Genomic DNA, 13,636 nt, shown 5'->3' on the forward strand with positions numbered 1-13,636 from the left:
AGAACTGACCTGGCTTTAAATACGGGATCGTTGACATGCCACATTAATGGCATCTCTGTGTAAAAGGGCCATCTGAGTACTTTTAACCTTCTGAAGAAGGGAACGCAGACTGCAGCAAACCACAGAGAGGTGACTGCAGGCCGTGGGCTGCTGGCGACTGCGGTCAAAGGACCCACATCAGGCTGCGGACTGCTGAAGACTGATTCAAGACTGGCTGAAGAGGTACCAGGTATTGGAACGGGGGTGCAAGAGGCTGCTGGAGGCTTCCAGATCATGACAGAGGAGTGCTTCTGCCACTGGGTTTGCCGATAGTTTGAACGGAAGGCTGCAGGAGCACTGGAGGAGAAGAAGCCATGGAAATTCATTGACACTGTAGGGACTCTCTTTTGCTTCATTTTCTCTCACCGTAAAGGGTGCAGGGCAATTTCTGCTGATAGAAAATCTTTCTCTGCCTTATGGTAGACTAAAGGAAATTTTGTGTAATATCACATTTTCTGTTTTATTGCATAACAGTGAAATAATCTTGAGCAGTCCTCCCTGGGGTATCAAGCACAAGGCTGCAGGCTGCAGCAGCAGTGATTGTGGATAAACTACATACTGAAGGAATAAAATTTCTTCCTATTTTTGGCCATCACCTCACTTAAATGATACAGTTTTGTGGCCACAGTTTGACCTCAATCATTCCTTTATCAGGGAAATCCTACTATGGTCTTGAAATCTATAGGTAGTTCCCTTTGATATTCTTTGGGGGTAAGAAATGGTGGCAGTGCCAGAGCTGCTGCAATGGGAGTATTGCTGCTGATGTGGACCCAGCGTGTAGGGGGAGCATTAACACACCACTTCCCAGTTCTACGGTGGATGGTGCCGCATGGGCTTTAAATGGCCTGCTAAAGGAGCTGACGGTGTTTCATTTAAAATCCTGTGATCGCAGGGCATGGGCCCAAGATGGTGGCTGGCGGGGGGGGGTTGCAGATTCTAGGGGAGCAGTGGATTTGCTCAGGGCACAGTAACCACTTCACATCATTCTCTTCATTAAAAAGGAAAGGTGGAAGAAACAATACTGAGGATGGCAACCATAGTGGCAGACCAGCAAGGTGCTCTGCAGCTGAAGGACACACATAGGCAGCGAGCTGTTGGTGACTTGAGGTTAAAGGACTCACCACGCGGTGGGAAACCGGCTCATGAGAACCAGGTATCAGACCTGGGATTCAAAAGGGTCCTGAGGGCAACAAGGGCTCCCAAAGGGACCTGGCATTGAAGGCTTCCTCATTGTGTCGAGGTTTGGATCTGGGCTCGAGTTGCCAAGGGTGTGAACAGAACTGAAGTCTTGTACTGCCGCAGTAGCACTGGAGGCGAATCCACGGACAATCAATGACTCTGAGGGGATACTCTTTTGTTTCTTTTTCTCTGACTGTAAGGGGTGCAAGGCAATGCTAATGGTGAATCTATGCCTGGCTTATGGCAGACAACAGGCAATTTTGTGTAATATTGCATTTCTGTTTTATTACATGATAATAAATAGTACCTGATCGGATCTGAATAAAATTCACACGGGTCACAAGGAAAATGTGCAAAAGACAGTGCTGGATTCAACCTGTGTCACTGGCAATGTAATCACGTTGTGTCAAAAGCTATGCAAACCATTGCCTCCTTAACATTCTCCAAAAAGCTGTTCCTAGGCTGAATATAAAGTCTTCACTCAAATATCTTCTTGCACTAAGCAAAGGCTGAACCGATATCACAACTTTCAATGGCTCTTTAGGAACTTAAGTGCTTATGAGGAGGAGAAAACATCCCCAGGTATTTCTACAAAGATGGGTAAAAACTGCACAAAATTATTGTAACTGCACAAAATGAATGAAACTGCTCACACTAACCATCCGAGACTTTCATACTAATTAATTTATTTATATAGGTAAAATACTTGTCTACAAACATACGGTTTGTCTGTATGTGTGTTTGCATCTGGTTGTGTGTTTGCGTGTTTTGCACCGAGGACCAGAGAACACTGTTTCCCTGGGTTGCACTTGTACAATCAGATGAAAGTAAACTTGACTTGATTAATTAACCCCCATTGCAAATATTTTGAGAATGTTATTGCCAGAGTGATGGTCTCTTCTCATCTGGGGAAGCTTCATGACAAAGATTTAAAAACAAGATGCCAAGCATATTAAACCCCTACAGCTTTCATCATTTCCTGACTTAAAGTTTCAAAAAAAAATACATTGTCTTTCTGTAATGGGCTTTTATTTTCATTTAAAAAATGTTGAAAATAGCAGATTTTCCCTCATCAGAACATAGGAGAGAGAATATCACTTTGATGTAGGATAAAAGGGCACTTGCAAGTCAGTGTAGACTTGGAGATTGATGAATTCTGTAGATGCAATAATGTGACTTGAAGCTAACTTTGAAGAGAATGATGTGAAGTGAAGTGCTAAATTGAGACTAAATAGTGAATGCAAAAGTCATCAGTCATTTACATTATCAATCTCACTAGGTTAAAAAGGAAATGGTATCGCAGCCAGAGTTGCTGTAACTGCTATGTTAGCCATGGTTTTCTTTCTCTAATTATTAGGGGCACCAGGACAATGCTCATGGCAACTCTTTGTCTTCAGGAGGCAAAAGTTGAAGCAGATCATGTATATTACATTTATTGTATTATTACATGACAATAAAAGGAACACTGATGATGCTTTGAAATTTTACCTGTTATTCCCACAGAGGATTGGTTGAAGACCAGCCCAGAGTTGGACAAAAGCTGAAAACTGAGTGTGAGGATTCTCCTTCTGGGCCTCCTCTCCCTCCTCCGCAGTGGTATTGGCAGTAAAGTTACTGTTCCAGCTGGTACTATTGGCTGCAGCTGGGGGGCTTTTGCCAACGCACGCTCCTTTTGGCAACAGCCTGGCAAGGCCAGACAAGGCATCCACATCCTTCAGAATCTTCTCCACCTCAATCAGGTCTTCAAGCAAGGCCCGAAGGTGATGTTGAACTGCCGTGCTGTTCACTTCATTCAACTTCAACTACACCGGGGAAATAATCACAGTGAGATCAGTTTTTATTTAATTATCAGTATGAAGAATGCTTACAAATCACAAGGATGAGCAATGAGTACTTCTACTTCCTCAGGAGTTTGCGGAGGTTTGGTACGAGATCGGAAACACTGGCAGATTTCTACAGATGTGTGATGGAAAGTGTGCTGCCACACAGCCAGATATGGGGACACCAATACCCTGAGTGGAATGCTCTGCAAAAAGTAGTGGACACAGCCCAAGACATCACAGGCAAAATCCTCCCCACCATCGAGAATATCTTTAGGGTACGGTGCCATCGGTGAGCAGCAGCAATGATTAAGGATCCACATTACCCAGCACATGCTCTGCTCTCACTGCTACCATCAGGAAAGAGGTGTAGGGGCCACAGACTCACAATGAGGGTCAGGAACAGCTAACCCTCCACCAACAGTCTCCAACAACCAACTCAATCAGAGACTCATTTAAGGACTCTTACTTTTGCACTTAATTAATTTTTTTTCTCTGTTTTGCACAATCAATTAGTCTACATTTTTTAGTTTGTTTATATGTGTATGTAACTTCTTGATTAGAGTTTTTTTTGCACTACCAATTCTGCCTGGCCCACAGGGTTGTATGTGATGTCATGCATGTACCCCAACAATAATTCTGAACTTTGAACTTTGACGTGACATGTCAGCATAAAAAAATCCCTCAGAATTTTCTTGTTTGCAAGTTCTCTAAACTTTAATTGTATGCCAGATTCCCACATACTCTGCGATTCACATTGCTCATCTCAGTCACCATTTAGAAATTGATGGAACAACATTCAGCTGGTCACAAATTCAGGAACTTCTGCCTCCACAGTGTGCTGCAATGAAGCTTGCACACAAACACAATTCTGACTTCGAACTCTGATGTAAAGCAAGATAAAGGGGAGTGAGGGGGGTGAAGGGAAAGAAAAATTACCGAGGATAACATAAAATATAAACGTGGCCCTTTATGAAAGCTAGTTTATCAAGAAAATGTACAGTGGTGATCTGCTCAGCAAAATAACAGCAAAGGACAGCTGCGATCATTTAAGGTTCAAGGCTCCTGCATTGTCTGTGGCACAAATACATTAAATTTGTTCATGCTTGTTTGCTCTGGCTCAGTACACCAAGAGAAAAAAAGCAAAAGAGAGTCCCGTCAGAGACAATTTGATGCACAGAATCATTTCCCAGTGACAATGATTTTCAATCTATTTTCACCAGTATAAACCATACCCCCATCCCATCAGAATCCCAGCCCTTAATTAAATCTGCCTTTAACCTTCTCTGATCATGTAACACAGCTTCCTGCAGTAGTTCCACCGAATTGAGAATCTACATTTCAAGAGTCACTGATAAATCGCCACTGTACCCCCTCCCCATGACCATGGCACCCTTCTTGAGGAGTATCAGCCAGGTTTGTGTAGAATACCCCAGCCAAACCAATGACAGTGAGAACTTCCAGTGCAACCTGGGAGAATTTGACCCCTGTTCCTCCATTGCTCCACATTCCCAATTTTGTCCAATAACATTGTCATTGCCTCAGGCAATTCTGTGTCTAGGATTACTTGTTTCCATTGTGGTTCTCTGGAGTCAAAAGAGGACCACCAAAGTGAGGTGTCTGACAGGAAGTCCAGGCAAAGGAACTTCTTCTGCCATTCGGACACAGCCTCTGAAGTCCCGATACATGGACTCGGGGATCTCAGTGAAATGCTGAAAGCTCTAACTGGGCCAGCATTCCCAAGTGTGGGTGGAGATATTCCACTCTCTCAGAAAGATTTTGAGAACTTTCTGTCTCTGTTCACCTAAAAAAAAATGGTGATGCTGCTGGAGCATTTGAAACTGCAGCCCTGCCACTGGTGAGGGCCTAGGAGAGTGGGGAGCAGAGATACAGCACAGCTACTGGCCGGCCCTGATGCCAATGGCTCCATACAAAGCTTTAAATGACCTGTTAAATGAGCTAATGATGCTTTTTTTTTTAAATCCTGCAACCACAGAGGTCAATGCCAAGATGGTTGTACCTATGGTGTACATCAAAGGAGCTGCAGAGTGCTTCAGGGCACCTGAAGACAGGAAAGCAGACTCATTGAGAAGGAGACGTATGTGAGATGACCCTACAGGAAAAGTTAACATGGCAGTGAACCAGTGAGAGGCTCAGTGGCTAAAGAATCCACACAGGCTGCGGGCTGCTAGCAACTTGCAGTCATAGGCTTATCATATGACTTGCAGTCATCATTTAGGACAGTACGGTTGGCATAGAAGTTAGTGCAATGCCTTTACAGCACTAACAATCAGGACCAGGGTTTGAATCCCATGCTCTCTGTAAGGAGTTTATATGATCTTCCTATGTCTGCTTGGGTTTTCCCCAGGGGCTCGTTTCCTCTCACCATTCAAAATCTACCAGGGGTGTATGTTAATTGGGTGTAAATTGGGCCACATGAACTCATGGGCCAAAATAGCCTGTTACCATGCTAAGTGTCTAAATCTAAATTTAAAAAAAATTATAGGCTGCAGGCTGCTGGAGCCTGGTTCATTGGAACCAAGTATCGGAACTGGCATTCCAGTGAGTGCTGAGGGCAAGAAGGGCTCCCGAAAGGCCTCAGCTACTGAAGGCTTCCTGATCGAGGCTTGGATCTGGAGCTCGGGTTGCCAATGGTTTGAACAGGAATCAGATTTCAGATTTATTGTCAGAATACATACAAAGCACATCAGCGCCTCTACTTCCTCAGGAGTTTGCGGAGGTTTGGTATGACATCAGAAACCCTGGCAAACTTTTACAGATCTGTGGTAGGAAGTGTGCTGACCAGCTGCATCATGGCCTGGTATAGTAACACCAATACCCCTGAGCGTAAAGGCCTTCAAAAGGTAGTGGATACAGTCAATACAGTCAAAGCCCTCTCACTATTGCGTATATCTACAGGGAATGCTGTCAAAGGGCAGCAGCAATCATCAAAGACCCTCACCACCCAGCACATGCTCACTGCTGCCATCAGGAAAGAAGTATAGGTGCCACAAGACTCACAAGTTCTTTTAAGAACTCTTACTTGTTCACTTTAGTGATTTTCTTATTTTATGAACTACCAGTTAGTGGTAATTCTGCTGCAAGCACAGGAAAAGGGATATCAGGATTATGTGATGTCATGTATGTACTGTGACAGATTATATCATATTTTTTATTGTATATAGATATGTTCTTGAAGGAGATATATTGTGGGGGTAGTGAAGGTAACAAACAAACACTTCACAAAATAGATCTCATTTAAAATGTCAGAGCTCAAGCCAGACAGTCCAGGCTCCAAATGCCTTTACAAAAACTTTGAAGAATGGCTATAGAGAATTCACAAGTAGGTATTAATTAGACATGCTATGGAGTAATGGATTATTGTTTTGAAAGCAACAGATGAACGGGCTCAGAAGTTTGGGTCCGGTGCCACAATCTATCTAGTTGCAGTTTGATGTTCTAAGAAGGTCATGTGGTTTGAGAGAGAGAGAGGGACAGAGAGAGAGAATTGGTTTCTGCAGTCATGGCAAGCTGGCAGCTTGCTGAAACGCCATTTTGAGAGTTTCACCTGAAATAAGGGAAACAAAAGGAACTCTGTGGTGACCTGCAGAAGAAGAGGTTATCATTTGGAAAACCCTGTTGGGGCAAGTTTCTTCAGCAAGACACTGAAGTGGCCAGTCGGAGGGAATCAGTTTGTACGTGTCCAATGAGCAACAAATCTCTCTTTGAAACCAACATGAACCTTCCTGAGCAGTAACCAATTTCCTTTAAGCACCAGAGTCTGGTGAAAATTCATTTCTGTGCACAGTATAAGAATTCACTGATACTAGTGAACTTGGAGGAGTGAGAAGTGAGATTGGGCTGTGAATCAAAGAACTTTCTTGAACTTATACACACATTACATACACGTACACTTAAAATTAGAAGGTGGTTAAGTTAAATTAATAGTAATAAGTTAAAGTTTGATCCTGTTTTTATGTTTAAAGAAAATTTAAAATGATTTTTTTTTAAGTAACTATTTGTCTTGGTGAATTTCTATTGCTGCTGGGTTTGGGGGTCCTCTGGGCCCATAACAGTACTCTGAAAATAAATCTGAAATCTACATGTAAAGAAATTTTTTAAATACTGCAACCTCTGCAACCTGCAGGAGCGCTGGAGTGTCTCTGAAGGGACTCTTTTTTTTGCTTCTCTTTCTCCTATTGTTAGTGGTGCTGGGCAATGCTCATGGTAACTCTCTGCCTTGCAGCAAACAAAAATTGATGTATGTCAAGTATATTACATGACAATAAAAGAACCTTGAACCTTCTCATCTTTGGTCTGTGACAGAGTTGGGTTGAGATCTGGCCAATGAATTCAACTGAGTGAGTGTAATTGTTGTCTCATATTCCAGAGATTAAAGTTGATTTGCTTATCCTGCCTGTTGATTTGGAGGATTTTTGTGGAGACAACATTGGTGACATATTTTCAATACTTCAAGGTGCAGATGGGGAGGTGAGGGGGGAGTTTATTGCTATGTGCATAAGTGGAATGTACAGATGCACTGAGATGTTTGCTTGCTGTAGGTGTACAGATAAACAAAAGATACAATCAAGTTAAATGAACTAGAGAGACACAGGAGATAGCAAATGCAAAAACCTGAAGCCAAACACTATCTGCTGAAGGAACGCAGTGGAGTGAGGAGACCTGATAATGCCCAACCCACTGAAACCCTTCGTTATTCTTGATGATGGGTTCTGGCCTGAAATGACCAACCATTCTTTTTCTCCCAGTGATACTGCTTGACTCACAGAGCCCCTTCAGTAGAATGTATTTCGCCATTAAGTTAACAGAATGAGCTATGAGAAGGGAATAAAACTAACAAATATAAATGTATAGGTAACCATCCTTTAAATAGCTTACAAAAGCATGAGAGGAATTGTTTGGATGAATGCACAGAGACTTTTGACAAGAGTAGGGGAATCAGGATCCAGAGGACAGTGGTTTATGGTGAGGGGCAATGGGGAAGGGATTAACAGAAACCAGAGGGATAACTTTTATTTTTACTCAGAGGCTGGTGGGTGTATGGCACGGGGTGCCAAAGGAAGTGGTTGAGGCAGGTACAACTGCAACAAATAAGAAACATTTAGACAGATAAATAGAATGTTGGGATTTGAGGGATATGGAGCAGACACAGGTAGGTGGGATGAATGTGGTTGGGACATTTTGGTCAACATGGGCAGGTTTGGCTGAACGACCGGTTTCCACTCTGATTCTAATAGTGTGGGCAGATATTTTGCTGGTCTCAGAGTATGGTCGTGATTAAGAATTGAACTGAAGACACTGCCTGAATCTGCATCATTTAAACCAAAGGCCTCCTGAGCTCCCACGTAGCAAATGGCACCTTGATGAACAAATAGGTCTATCTTCCAAGTAATTTGAATAAGCCAAAGAACTGCACAATGATGGACTTAACATTAAAGATAATAACTAACTACTAATAACTAACTACTTGATTCGCAATAGGAAAGGTAAAAATCAAAACTTACAACTCTCCCACAATAGGAATTGATTGGAATGAGTCAAGGTGGGAGAGGGAGGGGTTGTCCACAGCAAAAAAAAGTTTAAAAATTATATTTTACTGCAACTCACCTTCTCCACAATTTTCTGGATGTCCACCTGGCGTTTAAGTTCACGGGCGAGTTGCTGAAAGTGTTCCTTCCGCAGTTTGGCAGTGGTGTTACAGACAACACCTCGGTAATGGCTGAGCTGAACCGTTTTGGACGTAGGTATGGTCAGGATCTTCTGGAGGTCTTCCTTCTCATCATTACAGGTCAGGGATTCCAATACATTGGGCACAAATAGAATATTCTAGAAATCAAATAAAATGCTCCATTAATTAAGAGCAACCGAACCGAAATAATAAAATACAAAAACTTGTCAAAGAAACTCAAGTTCAAGTTTATTTTATATCCAGTTGTACTAGTGTAACTCAATGAAACTATGTTCTTCAGTCCACAGTGCAAGCGTGCATTTTCTTTCTTTGGCTTGGCTTCGCGGACGAAGATTTATGGAGGGGTAATGTCCACGTCTGCTGCAGGCTCGTTTGTGGCTGACAAGTCCGATGCGGGACAGGCAGACACGGTTGCAGCGGTCGCAAGGGAAAATTGGTTGGTTGGGGTTGGGTGTTGGGTTTTTCCTCCTTTGTCTTTTGTCAGTGAGGTGGGCTCTGCGGTCTTCTTCAAAGGAGGCTGCTGCCCGCTGAACTGTGAGGCGCCAAGATGCACAGTTTGAGGCAATATCAGCCCATTGGCGGTGGTCAATGTGGCAGACACCAAGAGATTTCTTTAGGCAGTCCTTGTACCTCTTCTTTGGTGCACCTCTGTCACGGTGGCCAGTGGAGAGCTCGCCATATAACACGATCTTGAGAAGGCGATGGTCCTCAACACACATACAAGTACAGTGCATAATATCTATTATTAAAAACAGTGGAGTTTTGGAGAGTTGTTTCAGTAGTCGTTCATCAGTCTCACTGCCTGTGAGAAGAAGCTGTTCCTCAGCCTAGTGGCTCCAGCTTTCGATTCAAAATTCAAGACACCTTTATTTGCATAAAATAAACACAGGCCAATATAATACAGAATTTGCTTTTGTCTGCCTTAAGGCAGATAGATTTGCAATCGCCAGAAATTGCTGGAAGTCAGGGAAAGAGAAGCAAAAGAGTCCTCTCGGAGTTACCAAGTGTCCATGGATTTGCCTCCTCAGCCACACAGACTTCAGTCCAAACCACTTCTGCATCACTTTCCCAACAGAAGTAGCTGGAAGGTGCTGTGTGTGGGGTGGTAGAGTCCTCACTGATTTTCCAAGTGCTCTTTAAACAATGATCCCAGGAAATCACATCGATTGGGACGAGGGAGACACCAATGATCCTCTTTCCTGCTTTTATGGTCCTGTAGATTGACCTCTGATCCAATGTTCTGCAGCTCTAGTGCCACACTGTGATGGAGCCGGCCAGGACGCTCTTGATAGAGCTCCTGTAGAAAGTGACATGATGGTGGCTGGTAGCCTAGTCCACTTTAATCTTCTCAGGCATGGCAGTATCTGTGCGCCTTCCGGACAAGTGAGGAGACAGGAGATGTTATGTGTCCAGGACGCACTTCTTAAGTGGACTCTAAGGAACTTTGTGCTCTCAACTTTCCCTACTACCGAGCTATTAATGTGTAGTGGAAAGTTTCAGGTTTGGATTCTTTGTCAGGAACCTGAAGAAGGGCTCAGGCCTAAAATATTGGTTTCTGTTTAAGAGAGATACCGTATATTTCAGCTTATAAGTCAACTGGCGTAAAAGTCGACCTCCTTTTTCAGCCTTATTTTAAAGGTTTTATGGTATATCCAACATTTTCTGGCTGCCTGAGGTGCCCTGTTGACCGGCATACAAGTCGACTCCAAAAGCTCGTGATGACTGAGATGGGACGGTTGACCAGCGTAAACGTCGACCCCCATAGATCGTGGAGATTGATCTGCTGGCCATTGACTGGAGGTGATTGCTATCATGGAGAGTCAAACGACAAAAATATGAAGCAAGTTTTAAGTTGAACATGATAGAAATGACCAAGAAAACCAACAACTGCACTACTGCAAGAAAATTTGATATATATGAGAAGTTGGTAAGAGTTTGGAGGAAGAAAGAAGAAACTTTAAGAAAAATACCAAAAAGGCAATTTCTTTGAGAAAAGGAATCACTCATTGGCCAAAGTTGGAAAATCACGTTGCAAAATGGGTACGTGAACAGAGGCAAGATTCCTACATAGTCATCTGAAATAAAATGAGAACATATGCACTGCAGTGGGCCAAGTCACATCCAGACCTCAGTGATGATTTTGAGGCTAGAGTAGGCTGGTGCAATCATTTCATGAACAGGAAAAATCTGGTATTATGTCAAAAAAAAACAAAAATTGCACAGAAACTACCAAAAGATCTTGATCATAAAGTTATAAGTTTTCACCTGTTTATTTTACTGAACCAGTAAAAACATTAATTTGCATTGGCAAATATCAGAAATATGGATGAAACCCCTCCATGAATTTCAATATGATAGGCAATAGGACAGTGGAATGGAAAGATGTTAAAACTGTGCAAACCCAAAATACAGGCCATGAAAGGTCCAGATTTACCATGGTATTCTTGTGCATGGCCGACACGACAAAGTTAAGAGTCACGGTCATCTTCAAATGCAAAATTAAACTGAAAATGAAATTCTCTGCAAGTATTTTTGTACATTTTCATGATAAAAGAATGTGTGGATGAAAATGGTGTAAAACTATGGATAGACAATGTGTGGAACAGGTGTTTTATGCAAAGAATTTGCTGGTCTGGGATATATTTCACAGCCACTTAACTGAGAACACTAAAAGTAGATTAGCACCAAATAATACTTACATGGTCGTTATCCCGGGTGGTTTGACGTCTATATTCCAACCTATCAATGTTTGCTTGAACAAACCATTCAAACACCATGTGCATGAGGAATGGAATACATGGATGTGGAGTGCAGAAAAGTAGTTTACAAACAGCAGGGCAATGCATGCTGCATCACTTGACGTGCTGTCTAACTTCATACACAAGGCATGGGACAAAATTAAAGTAGAGACTGTGATAAAATCATTTGAAAAGTGCAGTATCTCTTGTGCAATTGATGGCACGGAAGATGATTTATTGTGGGACACTGACGACGAAGCTGAAACCATCTCAGCTTCAGATGAAGATAGCGAGAATGATTTTGAAGAGTTATAAATGTGTTGTTGTTTTCAGACAATGAAGCGATTTTGAAGGGTTCTAATTCTGTTGTTGTTTTCAATAAAAATCTCAATGAAAATCTGTCACAGTTGGGTTTTTTTTAAGGGTCAAATTATATGCTGGATCAACATGGATTGGATTTTGAGCTGAATTTAAGGTCTCAAAAGTATATCCGGCATATAAGTCAATCACCATTTTTTGAGGGAGATTTTTGGGTTTCACAACTCGACTTATATTCCAAAATATATGGTAATGTACTTTTCATACACAGAATGGAAAGGAAGCCATGTCACCAAGCATTGATTCATCAAAATGTGGACATTAGTGAAAATACCTCTCCATGCAAAATTGTTGAGAACTAGGAACCTGACATGATGAGTACATGAGTTAATTAAGATCAGACTTTCATTGTACAACATTGCTGAGGCAAAGAAATTATCATTGCAGAATCAATATTTTCAGACCCATTCAGTTAAAGGATTATTCCTTCACTTCCCAAGTATGCTGATATGTCAAGGTAATCCACAGTCCATGGCTACACACTGTCAATGAAAACAAGCTCTGCAAGAGATATGCATGACTAAGTTATTGGGAGACAGCTGTTCAGAATCAGGCCTCCTTGCTGAAAAAGAACCAAGCTTCAGTGCAGTAAATGGATTAAAGTGAGTGGAACAAAGTTTAGGAGCGATCTCAGAGGCAAGTTTTATTTTAAACATAGAGAGGTGGGTACCTGGAGTGCATAGCCAGGGGTGGTGGTGGAGGCTGGTACAAAAGTGCACATGGATGTAAGAAAAAGTGTTATGGATGTGAGGTAGGGAAGGATTATATTGATATGGAGTAGGTTTACATAGGTTGGCATATCAAAAGATGTATGGGGTTCATGGGGTTAAAATGTATGGGGTCCGTGGGGTTAAAAATGTATGGGGTTCGTGGGATTAAAAATGTATGGGGTTAAAAATGTATGGGGTTAATAGAGTGGTTCAGGCTCGAGTTACCATATTGTATCACTAAGTTTTTAAAAAATGAAATCGTGGGCTGAAGGCCTGTACTGCGCTGTATTCTACATCATGGGATTCAACGCAAGTAAAGAACTGCTTTGTATTGATTTTGGTCATACCGACTGGTGGAGTTGAAATCTGTTCTGAGAGAAAACCTGAAGTATTGTATTTCATTAACATCCTCCAACTGGTTCAAGAGCAGGTCTTACCTGCTGAAGTTCATACACTGCAAGAGAATTTAAAATGTCATCCGCAATTATTTTAATCAGTTACCCAACGAACCATTACTGTTGATTATGTCTATATTTTACCAAGATGACACTCAAGACCGATGCCAGCGTTTAGGACTGCTTCAATCTTGGAACAGGACTTCTCTCAGAACAGTGTCACCAACTAACACTTGCATCAGCACCACAGACTGCCAACTTCTCTGGTTCTACAACATCAACTGGAAATGCCAAGATTCAGGGATTCCGAGAGAAGTTTACAGCAACAAATTTCACTTATGAAATAACTCTTAGCAAGTTAAATGGTCTCCAGAGCATGGCACCAGCATCAGAATTTATTGTCATGAACATTTTGCAAAGTTCGTTGTTTTACATCAGCATCACTGGGGCAAAATTGCTATAACTTACATTTTTTAAAAGTGCAAATGAAGTGAAAGTAAGATAGTGCCTGTACTTCATTGTGCATTCAGTAATCTGATGGCGCAGGGGAAGAAGCTATTTCTGTGGCGCTGGGTGTTCATCTTTAAGCTCCTGTACTGCCTTTGCGATGGTAGCAGTGTGAAGAGGGCATGGCCTGGGTGGAGAAAGTCCTTGAGGATAGAGGCTG

At 42.2% G+C, this 13,636-nt stretch overlaps 1 protein-coding gene across 4 annotated transcripts in view; it reads right to left on the reverse strand.

The window, feature by feature from the left end:
- The window catches only part of abca2 (ATP-binding cassette, sub-family A (ABC1), member 2), a 478,875-nt gene that overhangs the window by 209,598 nt on the left and 255,641 nt on the right, over positions 1-13,636 (reverse strand). For all 4 annotated transcript variants that reach the window (XM_069932956.1, XM_069932974.1, XM_069932964.1 and 1 more), the window contains 2 exons: positions 8,667-8,885; positions 2,707-3,020 (listed from right to left, as the gene is read on the reverse strand). In XM_069932956.1, the coding sequence (XP_069789057.1) occupies positions 2,707-3,020; positions 8,667-8,885 (533 nt within the window). The remainder of the gene's footprint in view (positions 1-2,706; positions 3,021-8,666; positions 8,886-13,636) is intronic.

Source organism: Narcine bancroftii, chromosome 1 (assembly GCF_036971445.1).
Source record: "Narcine bancroftii isolate sNarBan1 chromosome 1, sNarBan1.hap1, whole genome shotgun sequence".
NCBI lineage: Eukaryota > Metazoa > Chordata > Chondrichthyes > Torpediniformes > Narcinidae > Narcine > Narcine bancroftii.